The sequence below is a fragment of the Phyllostomus hastatus genome, unplaced genomic scaffold (assembly GCF_019186645.2).
Source record: "Phyllostomus hastatus isolate PE091 unplaced genomic scaffold, TTU_PhHast_1.1 phas_scaffold_216, whole genome shotgun sequence".
Taxonomy (NCBI): domain Eukaryota; kingdom Metazoa; phylum Chordata; class Mammalia; order Chiroptera; family Phyllostomidae; genus Phyllostomus; species Phyllostomus hastatus.
Genome location: NW_025334018.1, coordinates 504,699 through 528,591, shown reverse-complemented (window position 1 = coordinate 528,591; position 23,893 = coordinate 504,699). Strand labels below are relative to the sequence as shown.

General features: G+C 39.6%; 1 protein-coding gene across 4 annotated transcripts in view; it reads left to right on the top strand.

Moving 5' to 3' along the window:
* The first annotated feature begins 13,744 nt into the window (after nucleotides 1–13,744).
* Nucleotides 13,745–23,893, top strand: part of LOC123804855 (Golgi pH regulator) — a 62,892-nt gene continuing 52,743 nt past the window's right edge. For all 4 annotated transcript variants that reach the window (XM_045817355.1, XM_045817353.1, XM_045817354.1 and 1 more), the window contains exon 1: nucleotides 13,745–13,899. In XM_045817355.1, the coding sequence (XP_045673311.1) occupies nucleotides 13,858–13,899 (42 nt within the window). In that variant the 5' untranslated portion in view covers nucleotides 13,745–13,857. The remainder of the gene's footprint in view (nucleotides 13,900–23,893) is intronic.

Genomic DNA, 23,893 nt, shown 5'->3' with positions numbered 1-23,893 from the left:
TCATAGCCTATTACTAGTATTGTCTCAAGCTTACTAACTCAATCAGACTTTGTCACCCCAGTCTTTCCCTAGCAGACACCATATGACCCTATATCAGGGGTCCCAAATGCAAATGCCTACAGAATACAGGCAGGTGATTTTGACTGGTGAGGTGGCCCTATTCTAATGCCATGGGAGAGCTAAGGCTGTGACAATTGGAGCGCAGAGGGCTGCTGCTCCATTCCAAGCAGTATTACCAGGCCATCTGATTTTTTTCAAGAGAAGCTAGAAATACAAAATTAAATGTTGATTTAAATGAAATTTCCAATACTTTTAACTAAAAATAAGCGTCAACTAAATTTAGTGTCAACTAAATAAAAATGTGTAAGCCAAATTGAACCTGTGTGGTACCAACTTGCAAGGTCAGCTTATACTGGTGAGCCCAGCTTTCCTATGGTATTGGTCATATTATTTATAGTTTTGACTTCTTTCTGTAATTTCTGAACCTCTTTGCACCATTTTGGAGTGTTCATTTGAAATCATCAGTCCAAGAGATACCCAGAGTTCTCACTGTCCTTTCTTTTGAATCACTGTAGCCATTGGGTTCAGATACAGTTACATCCTTGTATTGCTGGAAATCTACCCTGGGAACCATCAAAGAAAGCAAGATCCTAAACCCTTTCCTTATAGACTAAAAAGGCTTTGAGGCCTGGTAGTAATGTTCTTCCCTGATGCAAAGAAGGTCCTTTTCTTTCTTCTCCTCTAAATATATACCTCTTCTCATCAGAACAGACAGCAAGCCAAAGGATACATACTCACACACCTGCTTTAAAGAGAGTAAGCTCTCAGGCACCAATTGTGTAAGAAAAAGCCCATCAAAGTGGCACTAGGAACAGTCTCCTACAAGTGGTAAGTCCTACCAGCCAGAACCCCAAGTTCAGTTCCAGGCCAGGCTTCAACCCTGAAAAGGATGTAGAGACTGAAGGAAACAAGAGGGCTCTTATTGAAGTTCTCCAATGCTTCATCCCCACAACCAATAATCCTCAAACATAGAGTTCAATCAGGGGAAATCCTCAGGTACAAGTAAATATTTTACACATGGACCAATTTTACCTACAACCAACCAATGCTCAGAGCAGAGGGAGAAAGTCAGTGGTCATCAAGATGGTTCATCTAAACCAAAGTTATGCTCATGGACTGCAGTGCCAAGGCTAAGGTAGGAGGGATAGAAACCAAGGTGACATGGCAGGGATCTGGACGGACCAGCAAGGGGCTCAAAAAGTTTCCTTCATTCTATCTTCCCCACAAACAGCATCATCCTAAAATATGCAAATCCCTGGCACTGCCCTCTGGTTGCCAACTTCTTTTTTAGATAATTATTCCGGAGCAGAGACATCTCTGAAACTATTCTTTCCCCATGACAATATTGCCATTTCTTGGTGGCCCATTATAAAGCTGTAGGGTCTAAAAAATGAAATTCATTCTAAGGTCTGATTGTTTGATAATTATTCCAGGGAAAATTTACATTTTAAAAGAGAAAGCCTAAAATATATTTTACCTAGGTTCATCCAAAGTGGTCAACCTTCAGTAAAGGAATGTATTGGCTGACAAATAGAAGAGATATTTATCTTATAAACATGAGACTTTCTGGCTACTGCTTGAATCTTCCCTTTGCAGCCAACACTATTCCATACCTTCTTCTGTATGGTGAGAGAAGTAACAAAATCCCAGGCTTGAGAACCAGACATTGTGTCATTGACCCCCCAATGGCTACACTATTGTTCCTACAATTTTGCTCTTATAGACCAATTTTAAGAAAACATAAACTCAGAGCCTGAAAACAGTCCAATCTTTATCAGGATAAAAGATAAAGTATCTGTCTCAACCAGGACCTGATCCAAAAAGGAAAAGAAAAAGAAAATTGTCCTATATGGAAACAACTGGTGCTATTTAAAAGCAGTTGTGAGATCTGGTCTCCCCTCTGCTGGGTCACAGTTTGTTTGTGGGTGAGTGCATTTTCTTGGATGAAGCAGCATCCTGCTTCACTCTCTCTGCCTATCCCACCACCATGGAAGTTGACATCTTCCCTTAGTTTTCCCCCCAAAAAGATGAAACTATTTTGGAAAAAAACAAAAACACAAAGAGACCAGGAATTTTCTTTTCTATTTTTGCCATGTAGGAGCTGTGTTATTATCTTCCTTTAACCTCTCTGTACCTCAGTTTTCTGTCTACAAACTAAAGATAGTATTTGCCACCTACCTACCTCCAGGGTTATCATAAGGATTAATGAGTTGACTCCCAAACCTGGAGCTTGCTGAGTGGTGCCACTTCCTGAGAGGTTCTTTCAACAGCAGGGAGGCTGGAAAGAAGGGCAAGTAGGGCCTGGGGAGAAGGGCAAGATGCTTTCCATCTGTCCTTCCCCATCTGCCTAGCCATTACCTGGTGAGAGTTTTTCAGTGTGGAATAGACACTCCAGAGATCAGTTTCTCAGAGAAGACTCAACACAGAATCTTGGACACCGTATGTTAAGTAGGAACCTGAGACTCTTTGACCTTGAGAAATGTCTGTGGATGGATTAGCAATTACTTTTAGCCTCTAAAAAAATGTCCCTTCATGCTTCATCTTAATTACTGTCAGCTTCCATTCATAGGCATCTCTGGGTCTGTGGAAGCTCTTATTCTCACTATACCGCTGGATCTCTCCATATATGTTTTGAGGCAAATAATTATGACTGACTCCTGGGCTTCATTAATCCTACTCCTTGTCCTTCCCTTTAGGGCACATGCACCTATCAATAAAAAGTATAGGATAGAAGGACATAAAAAGTGCCATTCCCTTCAGAGGAAAAGGACAGATTGATTAATAGCAGTTATAACACATCCATCAGGGGTGGTCTGTGACCAGGAGGGATAGAGTTACTCAAAGTTCAGTTAGAAAGTTTCAAACCTAACTCTGCCATCCCATGCCTAGCATTTGGATCATTAGCAACGGGCCTATGTGCTTTTCACCATGACTTGTTACTTACCACACAGGTGAAGCATCCAATACAGAATTAAACAAATATTACTGAAGGTTAATGAGACCTTGGGATCAGCTTTTCCCATAAAGAGCAATAAAGTTCAGGTCAAAAGTGTTGGCTGTTCTGTTGATTCTGGCAACAGAGATGTCACATATCTGTTCCATATGACAATTTTCTTCTCAGTTAATTAAGGGTAACAAGTTTTGTCCCTCCTTCACAAGATATATCAAGTGAATTAATACCCAGGAAACACTATGAACATACTACAAAAAATTAGTGGGTTTTCTTTAAGTCAGCAATTTGGAAATAAAAGAAAAGGGAGGAAAGCCTATCCAAATTGGTCAGAAGTCCTTTTTATATAACGTGTACTGAAACGATGACAGTCACTACTTTCAAATACATTATTGACTAGGACACTGATAAAAAGTTAGCCAATAAGAAAAATGAAGGAAGTAAATGGGGGTGGGGTGAACATGAACATTTCTGTAGTCCTGAATTCATAAAAGTTATACTACAAAAAAAAATCTTTAATCATGCAAAAAATCATTGCTGAAGGTGGTGCTGCACATACCCAGTTTATTGAGGTAAAGGCATCAGCCTCTGAGAGAGTCTCTGGCTCCTGGCAGAATGGAGTCATTCCATGGATCCTGAAAGAGCTGCATGAAGAACTCTTCAGTCCAAATCATGTGAAAGGCCTGGGGCAAAGCTACTATAGACACTTCTCTTCATGATTTCCTGAGGAGGGTCATTAGGGCATGCTTGGGGTAAGAATGAGCATACCACCCACACAGCATCTATTACCCTGTTCCCTCTACCTCCTCTCTCCTTCCCCTGACTCTGACTTATCCCTCTATGCAGGTTGCATGCAAATGATTACACAATCAAAGTTGGCAAGATTTAGATGAAAAGTGTTTTCTTGGTTGGATAGAAACTACTCTGAGCATAAATACAATATTTAAAATGAAGTAACTAGGTACCTAGAAGTGATAGTGAAATAATTGGAGAAACTTTCCCTTCTTGTAATAATTATATTTCAATTAAATATGTAATTGGGAAGGAAGGAGAAAAGAAGAAACAAAATTCTAGGTTTAGCAGTTACATAATGTTACAGTGGAATGAGCAGCCAAAGGGGAAATAAAGGCAGGGCTCTCATCAGTACAATCTAACAAAGAACTTAATACGGTAGGCTAAAAGGAAAAGCTCACATGTTGACCCAGTAATCCTGACCCTGGTCTGATAAGGATGCCAGGCATCTGGAATAAGCAAGCTACGATAATGCAGGAGGGGTGAGGGGAACCCTTGAAAGTCTGTGTGTGTCATCTCCATTAACTGGAAAAAGAAAAACCTTGAGACTGTATATTCATCCCAAGGCCTGGAAGGGAGAAAGGAAGGGGGTCCACAGTACCCAAAGGAAAAACCCATAAAATGACTTTGGTTAGCTGCCTGCCTCCCCTCACATATGCAAAATGAACAAATAGAGTCTGGAGCAAGATAAAGATTCAGGCTAACAGATCCCCACCCATACCTACATTTAGGTAGACACGTCTCCCCCAGAAAGCTGGCACCACCTTTATCTGCCAATCAAAATGTAACTTCTTTACACCCACCCCATCAACTATCTAAGTCCTCAGAACAAAGGACTCTCTCTTGGCCTCTTCACTTGGCCTTGTGGCTCCGTTGCCACATGGTGGACCCCTGGCCAGCCAGTCTTGGGCCAGAGGGGGCTCTGTCCACCTCTTTTGGCCACCCAGCCTCTGGTCACCTGGCCTCTGGCTATCTGGGTGCTGGCCACCCAGCCTTTTGCCACCCTTGCTTTGCTTTCCTATTAGAACTTAGCATTAATAAACTTTGCTTGCATGTTAATAGGCTCTCTGGCCTGTAATTTTTACTTTACTGCATCAGAGAGAAGAACCAAGTTTCTGGGAGTTTCTCCCATAACAATAAGAGGAAAGAAAGATTTTTATGAAAGGCAAGATACTCTCCACTGCCCTAGACATCACAGTTCCCAAAGTCGGTAAGAGTGGGGTTCCCCTGTGGCAGTGACCACCAGGTAAGATATACTCTAGGCTCAAGCTCCAATGCTTTCTAAAAGTTCTCCAGAGCACACAAAGGGAATTCTGGAAGAACTCATAAATTTCCTGTAGGAAAAAATAGATAGCTCCACTGCCTTTTTCTGCAATTTTTTTAAATCTATGAAATAGGATTAGTAAAGATTTGGGTAAGAAACACAGTCATAACGAACTTCTGGGGAAATCTCTGACAAAGGAGAGAGCCATTATTGGGATTGTATCCTGAATTCTTCAATCTTCCACATCCTTATGCCAGAGCTAATAATCACATGTTAGAGTATTACACAACAGTTAAAACTAGCTTGACTTTTTACCATCTTTCTGTTTTCTTTTGACCTGTCAGCCAAGCTAGACTATAAAGAATCTGCCGAGCTTTTGGTTACTTGTCCTCTGAAATTAAGGAGTTGGGAGACAAGAGGACTGGGGTATGGTGAGGGAGAGAGTAGTATGATGGTAAACATTTAAGAACAAGCTCACTCCAGAGTAAAAAGACTCCAGTTTGTAGTGTTTGCCTATTTCCTTGTTGTAAATTCTCCCACCATCACCAATTTCAAGCTACCAACATAATGTCACTGAATACAGAGATGGAAAGAGATGTGGAGTAGCACAACATTATAAAATATTTCCACCATACAATAGATATAAATAACCTCAAGAGCATGGGTAATAGTTGTGGGGTCAATGGACATGGCCCTTCCCACTCCCATGACTGAGGACTTATCAGAGGGCCCCTGGTCAGAAAGAATGTGTATTGTTTTGGAAGTGAATTTTAATTCCAGCCTTATACCCTCTTGGCAGTGGCTTCTTGTCCACTGACTGCTTCTTGACCTTTTCCTTCTGCACATAAACACTGATGTAATGTAACTCTGGGCCACAGGTAGGTTTGTGCAACATGGACCCATTACTGCCTTTGTCTGGGACTCTTATAATGACCTAGTAATCCTGAGCCTCAGACTCAGGAGGTATGGTCTCTCTCGCACCAACCCACTGCCATTGTAATGTGAGTAATAAACAGCATATCCACAACTGCTAGTTCTCCACATGGTTTTTTCCGCATATCATGAACACTTAAGCAGCTCCCTGGTTTGGAGCTCCTGTGTGACAATAGTAAAATAAATAGTTAAAGGGCTTTTAGTATTTATTACCTATGTATTTCATTTTTTTAAAGTTTATGTAATTTAATTGTTAATAATGACTGAATTTAACAACTAGCTCACAAAATTTCAGGAAATTTAGCAAATGACATTTACAAGCCAGTACAAGTCAACTCCAGCAAACAATTGGGTAGAAAAGAGGAGTATCTGATGCAGAATGAACATGAAAACTCTCCTTGTCATTTGAGATTTGATTCTTCTCTTTATCACACAAACTTCAAGAAAAATCAAAAACTACATATGCTTATTTGGCCTTATGGGAAGAGGAAAAGAATAGAATTTATTCTTTTCCATGTGAATGAGAACTGTAGAAACAGTTCAAGTTACTCATTGCAGGTGAAAATAAACCAAGAAGTTCCGACCAAGGTGGAGGCACAGGTAGAAACCCTTTGCTTCCTCGCACAACCAAAAGGAGGGTAACAACCAATCTAAACAATAAATAACCAAAAACACCAGAAAATCAAACTGCATGGAACTCCAACAACCAAGGAATTGAGAAAAATCAACCAGAACAACCAGACCAGTAAGGCAGACCATGCAGGCCGAGGCCAACTTAGAAAAACTGCAAGGAGGTGGCTGAGGGGTGGGGCTGACTGTCCAGCTCTGCAGAGCTGCGAGGGAGAGACTGACTTAAGTGGAAAACTGAGACTCAGAGCTGACTGTGGCTGAGGTTGTCGAGGTGAGACATACTTCCAGTCTGACATGAGAGTCTGTTGGAAAGTGCACTAGAGACAAGCAGGAAAGCTGCATTGTTCCCTCTCTGGCCCCTCCCACACAGGCAGCACAGCAAAGAGGGTTGCCCTGCCTGGGTCAATACCTAAGGCCCATCCCCTTACAATCTATCAGCTGCGCCAAGACAAAGAAATAGACCACTCAAATGAAAGAACACAACAAAACCTCAGAAAGAGAACTAAATGATGAGGACATAGCCAACCTATCTGATGGAGAATTTAAAGCCCTTGGTAATCAAAATGCTCACAGAACTGATTAAGCTTAGCCGAAAAATGAAAGAATAAATGAAAGATACCCAAAATGAAATAAAGCAAAATATTCAGGGAACCAACAGTGACAAGAAGGAAACCAGGATTCAAAGCAACAATTTGGAACAAAGGAAAGAAATAAACATCCAACTGGATCAGAATGAAGAAACAAGAATCCAAAAAAATGAAGACAGGCTGAGGATTCTCTGGGACAACCTGAAACGTTTCAATATCTGAATCACAGGGGTGCCAGAAGGAGCACAAGAGCAAGAAATTAAAAACTTATTGAACAAATAATGAAGGAAAACTTCCACAATCTGGCAAAGGAAATAGACTTCCAGGAAGTCCAGGAAGCCCAGAGAGTCCCAAAGAAATGGGATCCAGAGAGGAACACACCAAGGCACATCATCATTAAGTTACCCAAGATTAAAGACAAAGAGAGAATCCTAAAAGCAGCAAGAGAAAAGGAGAGAGTTACCTAACAAAGGAGTGCCTATGAGAGTGTCAGCTGAATTTTCAAAAGAAATCTTACAGGCAAGAAGGGGCTGAAAAGAAGTATTCAAAGCCCTGAAAGGCAAGGACCTACATCTAAGATTAGTCTCTCAGGAAAGCTGTCATTTAGAATAGAAGAGCAGATACAGTGCTTCCCAGATAAGGTCAAGTTAAGAGTTCATCATCGCTAAGCCCTTATCACATGAAATGTTAAAGGCACTTATCTAAGAAAAAGAAGATCAAAAATATGAACAGTAAAATGACAACAAATTCACAGGTTATTAACAACCAAACCTAAAACAAAAACAAAGCAAACAACTAGAACAGGAACAGAATCACAGAAATGGAGATCACGTGGAGTGTTATCAGTGGGGAAGTGGGTGGAGAGAAAGGGGGAAAGGTGCAGGGAATAGGTAGCATAAATGATAGATAGAAGATAAACAGGGGAAGGTTAAGAATAGTATAGGAAATGTAGAAGCCAAAGAACTTATACGTACATGAACATATGGGGGGGACCCATGGACATGAACTAAAGGGGGAATGCGGGTGGGAGGGGATACACAGGGTGGAGGGGAATAAATGGGAGGAATGGGACAACTGTAATAGCATAATCAGTAAAATATATTTTTAAAAACAGAATTCAAGAACATAAAGTATGAAAGACACTGGTGGTGAATACCAAAGGCATTAAGTATAAAAATCAATTAAACATAACTATAGTAAGTATAGTTACAGACACAATACAAGTGTCATAAATAATCCTTAACACATAGTAATTTTTTAAAAATTAAGGCTTAACACTACAGATTATACTGACATAAACTTGGGAACTGTGTGAGGTGGAGGGAGTAAGAAAAGAGAAATATGAGGAAGTAGACGTCCCCAATATTCTTAACTTACAAAGATATCATCTTAATTATGTTAGTTAGAAAAATTGCATGTGTTATTTTTAAATAAAATGTATGCCAGAGTACTAAGGAAAAAACTTAAAGAATATAAAGTTGATATAGCAAAAAGGAATGGTGGGGGTAAAAACCAGACATCCAGACATACAAAATAGGAGGGAAGAATTATTAAACCAAACCAAACTATTTATTTTTATTAATATAAAATATAATGTGCAACAAAGATATAATATGAATCATTTGTGCTGAAAAATAAGGCATCAGACCATACGAAGTTCTCAGAAATATAAGGAGATATGTACAGAAATATAGTAGTAGTGAGAGATTTTAATAAGCCTCCCTCAGTCCTTGACAAATAAATAGAATACAAAAATACAGAGGACCTGAATATAATTTTTAAGTCTAACTTAATGGATGTGTAATGGAATGTTAATATTTCCTATGTTACAGACACAGTGACTGACCCTTGTCCAAAGAAACTTGAAGGCTTGAATAAGTGTTTCTTGTGAGCCAAATTTTTCACCACAATATTATTTTATTATAACAGACAAACAAAAAAAAAGCAGTTAAACAAATCGTGGTATAACCATATGGTGAATATTACTGAGTCAATAAAAATGTAAAATCTTCAGCATGACAAAATGTTTATGATATATTTCTAAGTGAAATAGCATTTAGCAAAACATTTTACTCATTGTATGCATTTGGGGGAAATGAAAAAGTATATGTGCCTGGGTATGGGTACGTAACTGAGCAACCAAGAATAGGAATGAATACCCCAGATTTTGGAAATATGCCAGTATTCAGCTCCTTTGTGATCATCTGACCAGTCATGGTGGTAAATCTCACCATTGGTAAAGATGGGGGCTTCTCTAAAATGAAGAAATGTTCCCTCTGTTAGTTATCCTGAGAAGAGGTTAGTTCTGGAGCACAAAGTGATGGGGAAGTAAGCAGATCTTTTGGTTCTGCCCAGGCCCAGTGGGAAGGACACCCAAATTTAAGTGTGGAGAAGTTCAGAAGAGTTCTTATGAAAGAGCATGTACATCTTCCACTTTTATTTATGACTTTCAATTTATATATTTAATTTTAAATTTTATTCTATGTATTCTTCCCATTTATTCACAAATTATATGGATCAAGTTAAGTCTGCATGAGACTATTAGTAGGAAATGAGTTTAATAAATGGGAAAAATTTTACATTATATATTTTAAATAATGCCTCTGAGTCTCTCCAAATTTGTGAAATATAGAATCATCAGCCTTTCCACTTTTGAATAACTGGCAACCAAAAAATTTAAATATACACTTAAATGATTAGTAATGAAGGAAAACTCTGAATGGAAATTCATAATAATAATGGATAAAAATTACTTCATATTCACTATAAAGTACTCAGTTTTCTAATAGTTTTAAGTATTCACTTACTTATTCCTCATAATAACTTTATCAGATAAGCTACTATTACTTATCTCTATTTTTTTTAAGATTTTATTTATTTATTTTTAGAGAGGGAAGGGAGGGAGAAAGAGAGAGAGAGAGAAACATCAATGTGTGGTTGCTGGGGGCCGTGGCCTGCAACCAGATATGTGGCCTGACTGGGAATCGAACCTGTGACACTTTGGTTCACAGCCTGCGCTCAATTCACTGAGCTACGCCAGCCAGGGCACTTATCTCTATTTTTTAAATGAGGAAAATAAGGTACAGAGAGTTAAGTTATTTGCACAGGGACACACAACTATTTAATGCTTCTTCATTCCTCAGGTATATGGCCTCAAGAACAACCAAGCACTTGATTCAGAGTTTAACTCTAACTTATCTGAATCAATCAAGACCCAGGATAGGGCATCATAAGAGCATACCAGGTGAGCACCAAGGTCAATATGTCCAAAATGAGGCTGTGTAAGAGGAAAGAACTAAAGTGCACAGCTAAGGACCGAAAGAGTGGGGGCCTACTAGGTAAGAGGTTCAAATTAGACTCAAAGATGAGGCTAGGGGAATTTTTTGAGCCAAAGCACAAGTGGTTGTTAGGCTGTGCTCAGGCTACAAAGTGAGCATGCCTGGAGCAAGAGAAGAAAAGAGGGGGAGAGGAGGAGGGGGAGGGGGAGGGTAGGAGGGGGAGGAGGGGAGGAGGAGGAGGAGGAGGAGGGGGGAGGGGAAGAAGGTGAGGAGGGGAAGGGGAAAAGGAAAGGAAAGAGAAAGGAAAGGAAAGGAAGAAGAAAGAAGAAGCCCAGAGCACAGCTATCATCACTCTGGCTTTAGTCACCTTTCTCCAGGCAAATCAGAATTGACTTTTCCCCAGTGTGAATATCCTGACTCACTCTAAGAAGCCTTTGAGGTGGGAAGCAGATTCTCACAATCAGTCTTCCATCCCTGTCCATGTCTATAAGAATCTCCTAAGAAGCTGTTAAAAATTCCTGGGAGCCACCCTCAGAAATTCCAAGTCCACTGGTCTGCTTTAGGGCCCATGATTCTAAATTTTAAACAAGCTCCCCGAGCAGTGAGGGCACCATGCTTTGAGAAAACAGACCCTATACACTTCCTAAGTAGCAAGTATAGAAGTTATCCACAGGACCATTGGGAGGTAAGTACCTCCTCTCTGAATATCTGGGGTTTTCTGGCTTACTGGGTTATATGGGGGGTTCAAGGTCTCAGTGAACCTGGCAAAACAAAGAAAACTCCATGATAGGATGGCTATATGTGGATGGAGGGAGCTGGATTATGATGCCATGGAATTGCAATATATTTCAATGTCATATCTCAAAAGATCCCAAACTTACAACTGCATGTGAATCTCCTTCTATATCACAATAAAATTTTTTAAAGAAAATTCTTGCTGGCTGGTGTAGCTCAGTGGATTGAGTGTGTGGGCTGCGAACCAAAGAAAATTCTTAACAGATGTTATCCAGCCACTGACATGGTCAGGTGATTATATGTGTGCATAGAGAAGTACTAGGCATTTCCTAGGTATCTAGTGTTAGTGTCAACTCCGGGGCCCAGTCTTTTGTATGAATTTTGAGGAAGAAAGGAATATAGTTAGCTGTCAGGATGTGGATGGTGCTAGAATATGAGAGAATACAGGTGATATTAACACTATAATTAATATGAAAAAGAGTAAATTGATGTGAGTAAACACTGGTCCAAAGGAAACATTGATAATGTTGTCACTAGGTACTTTAACAGCAGATCTACTTGGCTGTCTGGCTGTCAATCTCTAGATCAATGGTAAACAATCCCTAAATCAATGGTAGTTATGAACATAAAATATTGAAGAAAGCATCCTTGGAAAATGGGACCCAAACTGGCAACTCATTCAGAGCCCAGATGGCTTGATAGCCCATGGACAGAAGCAGAATATCTCGCTATTGAACAGGATAGCAGCAACTAGAGTAGATTGGGAGTACTAGGGATAGTACCATAGTACCAGGGATAGGGATGGGAGGACAAGCCATTTTGGTGACAATGTCCACCACCACCAGGAAAGAGACCTGCTTTAAAGGGAGAGTCAATTGGACACTAATCTAATGTGAAGGTTTCTAGAGACATCTGCAATCAAAAGCAGGAGGCAGCAGTTTATTGGGCCAACCAGGCTTGTCCTTGACCTGGACACAGGCATTACAGTAGGGAGAATCCTAAATGGTGTCATTCAAAGACTTATACATTCCTGGGGCTAGCAGGATTGCATATTCTCTGCTTTACCAGATTCACTGAGACACTGATCCCCACCATGAACTCCAGTAAGCCACCAAGGTAAGCTGTTTGTCTTGATAGGCTCTCCCAGCATTTTGTACTATCACATGACCTTGAATCTCAGTTAGATGAGTTCTAACTCATTATATGTAGCTAAACACCTACACACTATATATGTGCTTCCTTGATAAATGTAGCCAGGGACACAAAGTTCTCTGGTTTAAGATTTTTCCACAGTAGGACTGCCTCTGCTGCTCCCTGGCCTTCTGGATCAGGGATTGAACACCTGACAGGTAGTTTGGGCTGCTTAGAGTGGCAGAATTCAATACTAAAAAAGAGAGACAGAAGAGAGACTCAAGGCTGTGCTTCTAAATATTTAAAGCAGCTTTGATTGCAGCCATTCCCTCAGTGGGTGATTGTTCTCAGCTAGAGCCAGCTTCTAGGACTATGACACTTCATGGACTACAAGCACTAACAAGTTCCCAGGTGGGAAGGGATAAACCCCACAGCAGTGCATTAAGCCTTCATGAAATGAGTACTGACTGGCTGAAGTAGTGATTCAGTCTAAATTTGAGCAGCTCCAACATGGTCAGGAGGAGGGGCTAGTTTTTAAAATAACTCATCTTCAGGCTCTTAAAATAGTTATTCCTCATTTTGAGTTAAAATCTATCTTCACTTAACTTCCTGTACTCTGTTCTACAAATATGTCTTGGGGCCATAACAGTTCTACCCATTCTTTCACATAATTGTCATTTTCCTGCAATTTCCTTCATTTGTCCGTATCTGGTGGCTCACTTGTGAGAATGCTCCAATATGTCAATGTGTCTCTTAAAAGTGTGGTACAAAGAATGCAGTACTCCAAGTGTGGTCCAATAGATCCCTAGAACAAGATTACCACTCCCTTGCTAGAGATGATGGGCTTTGTTGTTGTTGTTGTTGTTATCATCACATCAGAAATTTACTTGGTTAGCTATATTTGCTTAAAAAAAAAAAAAACTCACCTCCCTTTCCACTCTTCACTCACCTTAATTATGCAGCTGTTTGTGCAGCCAAGTATAAGTTGTAACATTTAGAACACAATGCCTGAATTACCGTCTCATTATAATGATCATTATTTTTAATTTCATCTTATTAGCTATGACCACTATAACCATTACAAAATGGAACTACCACTTAGAATAAGATGTTAAGTCAGGCACCACCTCCATCAGCCTCAGAAATGGAAATACTACCTTGCTGCTGGATTTTGAGACCACGGTATCTCATCCCTTCCATTTTAGCTAGGACACCTCTAATTAAGCCCTGCCTCCAAAATAAGGTCTCCCTGGCCCCACCCCTCGGCCTCAGCTTCTAGGCGACTCGCATACGCCCCGCCCACTCCTATCGCGCGGAAGCACTGGGTCTAGACGCTGATTGGCTGGCTAGGGCGCAGCTTGATGGCGTCCTGCTGACAAGCTTCGGTACCGACGTAGGCCCGGGTCGAAGGCCACCTGTGTAAGATGGCTGCCGGTCCGAGTTGCTATGGCCTCGGGGAGTGGAAAGTGATGGTACATCCTCTCCCTACATTTCGCTATGAGTTTCCTAATAGACTCCAGCATCATGATTACCTCCCAGGTGAGCCACTGCCTCCTGCCCCAGGGCCCCTCAGACTCATTTTTCAGAACTGTCTTCTCGTGGCCTCCGTGATGCAGGCTGACCCCTGTGCCGCTCTCCTTGCTCGCGGCCTGCGCCCGCCTCGTCTGTTCCCGGAGCTTGGGAAGGGTGTGGAATTTGCTGCGTACTGTGCTCTCCGCCGTAGTTGGCCGGAGGCGGCCTACGGTAGGAGGCACCCCCACCTAAGCCTCCATTCCACTGCACTCTACCCTCTGCTCTCATGTCTACTTTTGGAAGGGGTCAAGTGGCAGGTGGCCTCAGCGCGCAGATCCTGTGCCTTGAGAGAAGGGAGCTGTCCCCAAAGCACTCCGAAGCTTCTGGACTGAGACCCTGACCCATGAATTGGGGGGAAGTGTGCTTCCCGGCGCAGAGTGCGCAGCACGCCCATCGGGGCTGGCTCCTGGGTTCAGCGAGGAGCTTTGCTGGTTAGTTGTCAAATACTGAATCCGGGTGTGGAGGAATTTGCCCCCGCCGCTTGAGAGATCTTCAAAGTGTGACGTTAACACATTCTTTATCCTGTTTGCGGTTGTGCTTTTCAGATCTTTTTCTGGCAATCCTTTCTTCCCGATTGGCCACCTTCATTCATTCGTACCGTCAATGAATTTATATAAAGCTCTGAGGGTACAAACAAATAAGACACTGTTCCTGCTCTATAAAAGCTTCGTCTAGTAAGCCTCTTGCTTGTACTACGTCATTCGTTGAGTTACTCCATTTTATTTTCTTTATAGCATTCATCAAAGCACTGATATCATTTAGGTATTTGTTTATGAATTTATTTATTGAGATCCTGTCTTGTTCATAGCTGTATCCCCCCTCAAGTGCAAGCACTCGGTAAGTATTTGTTGGCCAACTCTTAATATTTGGAGAAGCTCAGACTATCTAATTGTGTATCTTCCTCCCCTCCATTTTTCAACTCATTTAAAGTACTTTAAAAAAATTTTACTTTTATTTGGGTGCAATTGGCTAATAAAATTATGTAGGTTTCAGGTGTACAATTCTATAATACATCATCTGTATATTGTGTATTCACCAACCCAAGTCAAGTCTCCTCCATCAATATTTATCCCCCTATACCCTCTTCTACCTCCCCAGACCCTGCCTTTCCTTCTGGTAATCACCATAATATCATCTGTGTCTAAGAGGGGTTTTTGGTTTTTTGGTTTGTTTGCTTGCTTGCTTGCTTGTTTGCTTTTTGCTTAATCCCTTCACCTTTTTCACAAATCCCACCAACCTCCCTTTCCTCTGACAGCTGTCAGTCTGTTCTTTATGAGTCTGTTTTGTTTATTAGATTCCACATTTGAGTGAAATCTATGGCACTTGTGTTTGTCTGACTGGCTTATTTCACTTAGCATAATGCTCTCCAGGTCCATCCATGTCACAAAGGGTAAGAGTTCTTTCTATTTTACAAGCAAGTACTATTCCAATGTGTAAATGAACCACAGCTTTTTTATCCACTCATCTACTGATGGACACTTGGGCTGCTTCCAAATGTTGGCTCTTGTAAATAATGCACAACGAACATGAGGGTGCATATATTCCTTTGAATTAGTGTGTTGGGCTCCTTCAGGTATATTCCCAAAAGTAAAATCACTGGAACATATGGCAGTTCCATTTTCAATTTGGGGGGAATTAAAAAAATTTTATTTTTTCCATTACAATTTAGTACCCTTATCCCCTCCTCACCCCACAATCACCACACTGATGCCATGTCCATGAGTCCCTTTTTCTTTTTGCTTAATCCCTCTACCCCCTAACTTCCCCCCATCCTTCCTTAGCTGTAATCCTGCTCTCTATGAATCTGTCCTATTTTGCTTGTTAGTTCAGTTTGTCCATTAGATTCCATATATGAATGCAATTGTGTCGTATTTGTCTTTTTTTTTTAATGGCTATAATGTTCTCCAGGTCCATCTATGTTGTCACAAGGGCAGTTTTTTTCTTTTTTGTGGCTGAGTAGTATTCCATTGTGTAAATGTCCCATAGTTATTTTATCCAGTTATCTACTGATGGACACTCAGGCTGCTTCCATATCTTGGCTATTGTACATAATGCTGCAATGAACATAGGAGTGCTTATATTCTTTCATATTAGTGTTTTGGATTCCTTTGGCTGTATTCCAAGAAGCCTAGGGATCACTAGGTTAAAAGACAGATCCATTTTAAATGTTTTGACATATCTCTATACTGCTTTCCACAGTGGCTGTCCCAATCTGCATTCCCACCAACAGTGCAAAAAGGTTCCCCTTTCTCCATGTCTTTGCCAGCACTTGTTTGTGGATTTATTGATGATAGCCATTCTGACAGATATGAGGTGGTATCTCATTGTGGTTTTATTTGCATTTTTCTGACAGTTAGTAACAATGAGCATCTTTTCGTATGTATATTGGTCATGTGTATGTCCTTTTGGAGAAGTGTCTATTCAGGTCCTTTGCCCATTTTTAGTTGGATTCTATGGGGTCTTTTTGGTGTTGAGTTGAATAAGTTCTTCATAAATTTTGGATATTAACCCCTCATCAGATATATCTTTGGTAAATATGTTCTCCCATTTAGTGGATTCTCTTTTCATTTCTTTGATGATTTCCTTTGCTGTGCAAAAACCTTTTAGTTTAATGTAGTCCCATTTCTTTAATTTTTTTGTTCCCCTTGCTTGAGGCACTACGTCAGAAAAACTATTGCTATAAGAAATATCCAAGATTTTACTGCCTATGTTTTCTTGTAGATTTTCTATGGTTTTGAATCTAATATTTAAGTCCTTAATCCATTTTGAGTTTATTCTTGAGCATGGTGTAAGAAGGTGGTCTAGTTTCATTTTTTGCATGTATCTGTTTAATTTCCCCAGCACCACTTATTGAATACACTGGCTTTACCCCATTGTCTGTTTTTTGCATCCTTTGTCAAATATTGATTGACCATAAGGCACGGATTTATTTCTGGGCTCTCTGTTCTGTTCCATTGTTCTATATGTCTGTTTTTATGCCAGTACCATGCTATTTTGATTACTATAATCTTGTAGTATGGTTCGATATCAGGTAGCATGATTTCTCCAACTTTATTATTCTTTCTCAAGATAAGTATGGTTATTCAGGGTCTTTTGTGATAATATATAAATTTTTGAAATATTTGTTCTAGTTCTGTGAAATACACCATGGGTATTTTGATAGGAATTGTGTTGAATCTATAGATTGCTTTGGGTAATATAGGCATTTTAATGATGTTAATTCATCATATCTATGAACACAGTATATGCTTCCACTTATTTGTACCTTCAGTTGCTTTCTTCAGTGTCTTATAATTTTTTCAAGTACAGATCTTTTATGTAAAAGCTTGGTTAAATTTATTTCTAGGTATTCTTTTGATGCAACTGTAAATGTGGTTGTTTTCTTGGTTTCCTTTCCAATAGTTCATTATTAGTGTATGGAAGTGCAACTGATTTCTGGATATTTATTTTTTACCCTACTATTTTATGAAATTCATTTATCAGTTCTAGTAGTTTTTGGTGGAATCTTTAGGATTCTCAATAAACAGTATCATGTCATCTGCAAATAATGACAGTTTTACTTCCTCCTTTCCAGTTTGGATACTTTATATTTCTTCTTGTCTGATTGAATAGGACTTTCAGTACTATGTTGAATAAAAGTGGCAAGAGTGGACATCCCTGTCTTGTTCCCTTACTTAAGGGAAACACTTATAGTATTCACCCCTTGAGTATTATGTTGGCTGTTAGTTGGTCATATATGGCCTTCATTACATCAAGGTGTGTTTCCTCTCTTCCCACTTTGCTGAGAATTTTTATCATAAATGGCTGCTGAATTTCATCCAGTGCTTTTTCTGCATCTGTTTATATGATCATGTGATTTTTTTATCCCTCATTTTGTGCATTTATTGATTTGAAAATATGGTACCAACCTTGCATCCCTAGGATTAATCCCACTTCATCATGGTATATGATCTCTTTAATGTATTGCTGGATTCCGTTTGCTAATATCTTGCTAAGAAATTTAATATCTATGTTTATCAGGGTTATTGGCCTATAATTTTCTTTCTTTGTTGTGTCTTTGTCTGATTTTGAAATTAGGATAATGCTGGCCTCAAAATGAGCTTGGGAGTCTTCCCTCTTAAATTTGTTGGAATAGTGTGAGGAGAGGTGTTAGTTCCTTTCAGAATGTTTGGTAAAATTCACCTGTGAAGGCATCCAATCCAGGACTTTTGTTTTGAGAAGTTTTTCATTTACTTCTTTAATTTCACTAGTTGTAATCTGTCCAGATTCTCTGATTATTCCTGATTCAGTTTTGGAAGATTGCATGTTCTAAGAATTTATCCGTTTCACTCAGATTGTCCAATTTGTTGGCATACAGTTGTCTAATATTTTCTTACATTACTTTGTACTTTCTTGATATCAGTTGTTAGTTCTCTTTCATTATTGGTTTTATTTATTGGGTCCTCTCTCTTTTTTTCTTGATGAGTCTGGTAAATGTTTTGTCAATCTTGTTTGTCTTTTCAAAAAAAACCAGATCTTGGTTTCATTGATTGATCTTATGTATATTTTTAGACTCTATTTTATTTATTTCAACTCTGATCTTTATTATTTCCTTTCTTCTACTTACTTTGGGCTTTGTTGTTCCTTTTTTAGTTACTTTACATATAAACAGATTGTTTATTTGAGATTTTTGTTGTTTCTTGAGATAGGCCTGTAATGCTATATTCATTTGTTGTTTCTTGATATAGGCCTATAATGCTATTTCCCTCTTAGGACTGCTTTCACTATGTCCCATACATTTTGGGTGGTTATATATTCATTTTCATTCATTTCCCGGTATCTTTTATTTCTTTTTTTTATCTTATTGTTAACACATTTATTATTTAGTAACATGTTATTTGGCCCCCATATCTTTGATATTTTCCAGGTTTTTTTCTTAAGATTGATTTCTAGTTTCATACCATTATAGTCAGAGAAGATACTTGATATGATTTCAGTCTTCTGAAATTTACTGAGACTTGTTTTGTGCCCTACGTTGTTGTCTGTCCTAGAAAATATTCCATGTGTGCTTGAAAAGAATGTATATTCTGTTGCTGTGGGGTGAAATGCTCTGAAGATGTCCATTAAATCTATCAGATCATGTGTGTCATTTAAGGCCTCCATTTCCTTGTTGATTTTCTGTTTGGAAGATCTATCCATTGATATCAATAGGGTGTTAAAATCCCCTACTGTGAGTATATTACTGTCAGTCTCTCCCTTTATGTCCATCATGATATGCTTTACATATTTAGGTGCTCCTATGTTGGGTGCATAAATGTTTACTAGGGTTATATCCTCTTGTTGGATTTTTCCATTTATGATTACGTAGTGTCCATTTTTTCTTATTACAGTTTGTTTTAAAGTCTATTTTGTCAGATATAAGTATTGCTAACCCAGCTTTTTTTTCCTTTCCATTTGCATGAAATATCTTTTTCCATTCCTTTACTTTTTTAGTCTGTGTGTATCCTTTGTTATCAGGTGGGTCTCTTTTAGACAGCATGTATATGGGTCTTGTTTTCTTATCCATTCAGCCAGCTTAAGTCTTTTGGAGAATTTAAGCCATTTATACTTAAAGTTATTATTGATAGGAATGTATTTATTGCCATTTTATTCTTTTAGCTATGTTCCTCTGTTTTCTTCTCCTCCTCCTCCTCCTCCTTCTTTTTCATGTTCTTTATATTTTTCTTCTCGTTCTTTTCCTACTCCTTCTTCTTCCCAATCCTTATCTATCTCCTTCCTCACTATCCTCCTTCTCCTCATTCTTTCTTTCTTTAATATTTCTTGTAATACTGGTTTGGTGGTAACAAACTCCTTTAGCATTTTCTTGTTTGTGAAGCTCTTTATTTCTCTTTTAATTTTAAATGAGGGCCTTGCTCAGTAAAGTAGTCTTGGCTGTAGGTCCTTTCTTTTCATCACTTTGAATATTTCATGCCATTCACTTTTGGCCTAAAATGTTTCTGTTAAGTCGTCAGCTAACAGTCTTATGGGATCTCTCTTGTAGGTAAATAACTTTCTTTTTCTTACTGCTTTTTTCTTTGTCAAAAAAATAGAGAAAAGATTATCTATTTGTCTTTAACTTTTGCCATTTTAATTATGATGTTTGGGTATGAGCCTCATTGGGCTCATATTGTTTGTGACTCTGCACTTCCTGGACTTGTATGTCTTTTTTCTTCACCAGGTTAGGGAAGTTTTGGGTTACTATTTCTTCAAATAGGTTCTGAATCCTTTGCTCTCGCTCTCTCTCTTCTTCTGGTACCCTTGAGATGCTGATGTTGTTACAGTTTATCTTGTTCCAAAAATCCCTTAAACTATTTTCATTATTTCAATTATTTTTACTTTTTGCTGCTCTTATTGGGTGTTTTTTCTACTTTGTCCCTCAAATCACTCATTTTATCCTCTGCTTCATCTAACCTACTGTTTATTTATTTCAGTGTATTCTTCATTTAATGTATTGTATTCTTCATTTCTTTCTGGTCCTATTTTATGGTTTTTATGTCCTATTTCATGCTACTGAGTATTCTTAATAACCATTGCTTTGAACACTATATCAGATATATTGCTTGCCTGCCTGCATTTCATTTATCCTTTTTTTTCTGGAGCTTTCTTCTGTTTACCATTCGGGCCACGTTTCTTTCTTTTCATTTTTGATTTACTCTTCCTTGTATATTTTTTTGTTATCATTTAGTCCTCTTATACTCCCTCCCCCCAAGCAATCACCACACTGTTGTCCATGTCCATGGGTCCTTTTTCCTTTTCGATCAGTCTCTCCACCCTCTCATCCCTCCACACTAGCTGTCATCCCGCTCTCCATCTATCAGTCAGTCCCCATTTTCCTTGTTTGTTCAGTTTGTTCCTTAGGTTCCACATATGAGTGAAATCATGTGGTACTTTGTTTTTCTACAAGGCTTATTTCACTTAGCATAACTTCCTCCAGGTCCACCCATACTATCGCAAGGGTAAAAGTTTCTTCTTTTTTACAGTCAAATAGTATTCCATTGGATAAATGTCCCATAGTTGTTTTGTCTACTCATCTACTGATGGACACTTGGGGTACTTCCATATCTTGGGACATATTTCTTTGTCTTTCCATTTTGGCTACCTCTTTCTGTTTGTTTCTATATATTAGGGAGGGCTGCTATGACTCTCAGTCTTGGTGGGATGACTTTATGTAGTACGTATTTTGTGGGATCCACGTATACAGTCTCTTTGATCACCTACCTATGCTGGATGCTCCAGGAATGCCCCTTGTGTGGGTTATATGGGCCTTCCTGTTATAATTGAGTCTTTATTGCTATTGGCCCATTCATGAGTGGGATTGACCCTCAGAATGGCTCATATAAGGCTCAACCCTGACCACAATGTGCAAGGTGCTGTGTAGGTGCTACTCTACAATGTGGAATTCACTTCAGCAGGATCTAGTGCCTGCTCATATGTCCCTTGGATATGCTACTTGTGAAGTTTATTGGATCCTGCTCTGATGTTGTCTGAAGCTGGCCACTAGGTGTGTTTGTTCTGGGCCTTTTGTGAGGGACCCCAGTGCAGACCAATGTGCCTGTGACTGGCCCTGGGCAACTTGTTTGGCACTACAAGCAATCCACAGTTTGTGCTGCTTTTTCTGGGCTGGGCGTGTATGGGAAGAACCAAGCTGTGCACCAAGGCTACCTTTTACCAGCACCAGTCCTGAGGGCAGGTCAGGAAAAGTCCCAATACAACCCAAGACCTACCTCTGCCTGCCTCTACCTGCCATCTCCCTGTTAGGTGCAGTCACTGAAACAGCCTCTAGCAATATTCAAATCATATGAGGTAGGTTTTCAATGAGTCAACAAGTAAAGAAAAGTGGTATTCACCAGATTGATTCAGGTTCTAACTTGGTGCCAGTGCTAGATCTGAGGCTACTTGGCAGATGTCCCCAGATATACCAAGTCTAGCTGCTACCTGCTGGGTGCTCACACATGTTTGTGTTGAGGCAGGGGTCTCAGGGAAATGACAGGGTGAAGCCAAGCTGTTTTTATCAGGCCCAAACAAACCAATACTTGGCCATGTGAAGGGAGGGCTCTGCTCCAGTCAGGCATGCAAGGGAAAAATGGCCCCTGTCCTAGAGCTCTATTACTCAGTCTGTCCCATATTCTGCTGGGGAGGAGATGGAGCCCAGCAGGATGGGGCCACCAGAGACCAGGAGGATAAGGCTAGTGGATCTCCAGTGAGGGGGAGGTGCCAGTCAGGCTTTGTGACAGATGGGGGTTGTGGCTCCTGCCCTATAGCCACACAACTCAGTCTGTCCCAAATTTTACCTGGACCTCAGCAGGGTGGAGTCCCTAGCAGTTGGGCAGGTGGGGCCACCAGAGCCTGGGGGGTGGTTCTAGTGCAAGAGAAGCACCAGTCAGGTTCATGGAGACAATGGCCTCTACCCCAGAACCATATAACTCAGTCACTGACACTCCCTGAGTCTTCCCAGACCTCTACACCCTGGGCAAGGCAGCTGAATCCTCAACAGGGTATAAGGTCCACAGGGTGGATCAAGAGAGAATCCATAGGATGAGACGATTGCTCCTTCCCCCTGGACCCTCTCCACTGACCCTCTCTCCCCACCAGCTGCTACTGCACGGAGGGAAGTGCCCCACCCAAGAAAGAGTGTGTCTGCTGTACAGTAGCATGTAAAGTACTTTTTCTTAATTGTTCTTCTTTCAAGTGACGACTGACAGAAACAATTCCTTTTTGAGATTTAAAGTACATTAAATCTTTGTTTTTGATCCAGGTTTTATATTGCTTCATCCTAATGCTTCTGTCTTTGGAGAAGAGCATTGTCCTCGTCTCTTGAAAAATTTTTATTACAACATTTTAGAAAGTATGAAATGAGGAACAGCCTAATAACTTTATTTTTAAATTTACCATCCTTTATATAATGTCCATAACTATTGTTTTTGACTGCATAATATTCAAATGTATTGATGTACAAAAATCTGGATATGTAATTTTTTTGCTGTTCTTCTGTAAGGCTTCTTGTACAATGCCCTTGGTGACAGCTCAGTGTTAGTTTTAGCCCTAGTACCAACTCAAGAAAAATTATAATATTTAACTAGAATTTTTTTTCACTTGGCATAAAAATAAAGATGTTGGTGAGGAAATTGACATTGCATGTAGCCTCTAAGACTTTTAACATGGATATAATTGATTGATAAGTTGAACCAAGAAAGTAGGTTTCTGATCTTTTATGTCATTTAATACTTTAACTTTCACACATGCCTTTTACATGCAATATTAAATTCTCAAACTTGCTCTTTACAAATGAGAAACTAAAACCCAAAGAATCCATTGCTTGGAATGTTCTGTGTCCAAATATTTATGTGGCTAGTTCATCATTTTTTAGGTATTGGTAAAAATATCACTTGGGGAAGGCTTTACCTAACTCCCAAGCCCTAGTCAAAGTAGCCTCTATTTCAGCCCCCTTCTATCTCATTTCCCTTTATTAATTTCTTAGCATCTATCACTATTGTTTGTGTTTCTGTTAGAAGTAAACTCCATGAGCTCCGGGATATTCTCTTTTGTTTTCTGCTGTATTCCTTAGCATCTAGATCAGTTGCTGGCACATAGCAGAGGCCTAGTAAATACGGGGTCCAGCACAAGTAACGCCACTTTTTTATTACAAAATCATAAGCATGTAGTTATGTAACATAACAATATCACACTCAAGCACACCATATGACATTTTAGGTGAAATGTTCAAATTAAAACTATAAATTATTACACTGATATTATTATACTTCCAACCGTACTCAAACAGGCCTTACTTCTGCCAGAACCCTGTATTTGCTTAATAAACAGCACCTGTCTAAAGAGGTGTGTGGTTACCCTAGAAACACCTGCCCCTCATGTTTCCTGTTTTATGTGAACTGAAAGATCATTTGAAATAAAATCTGAAATTAGCATGTATTGAAGCTGGTCA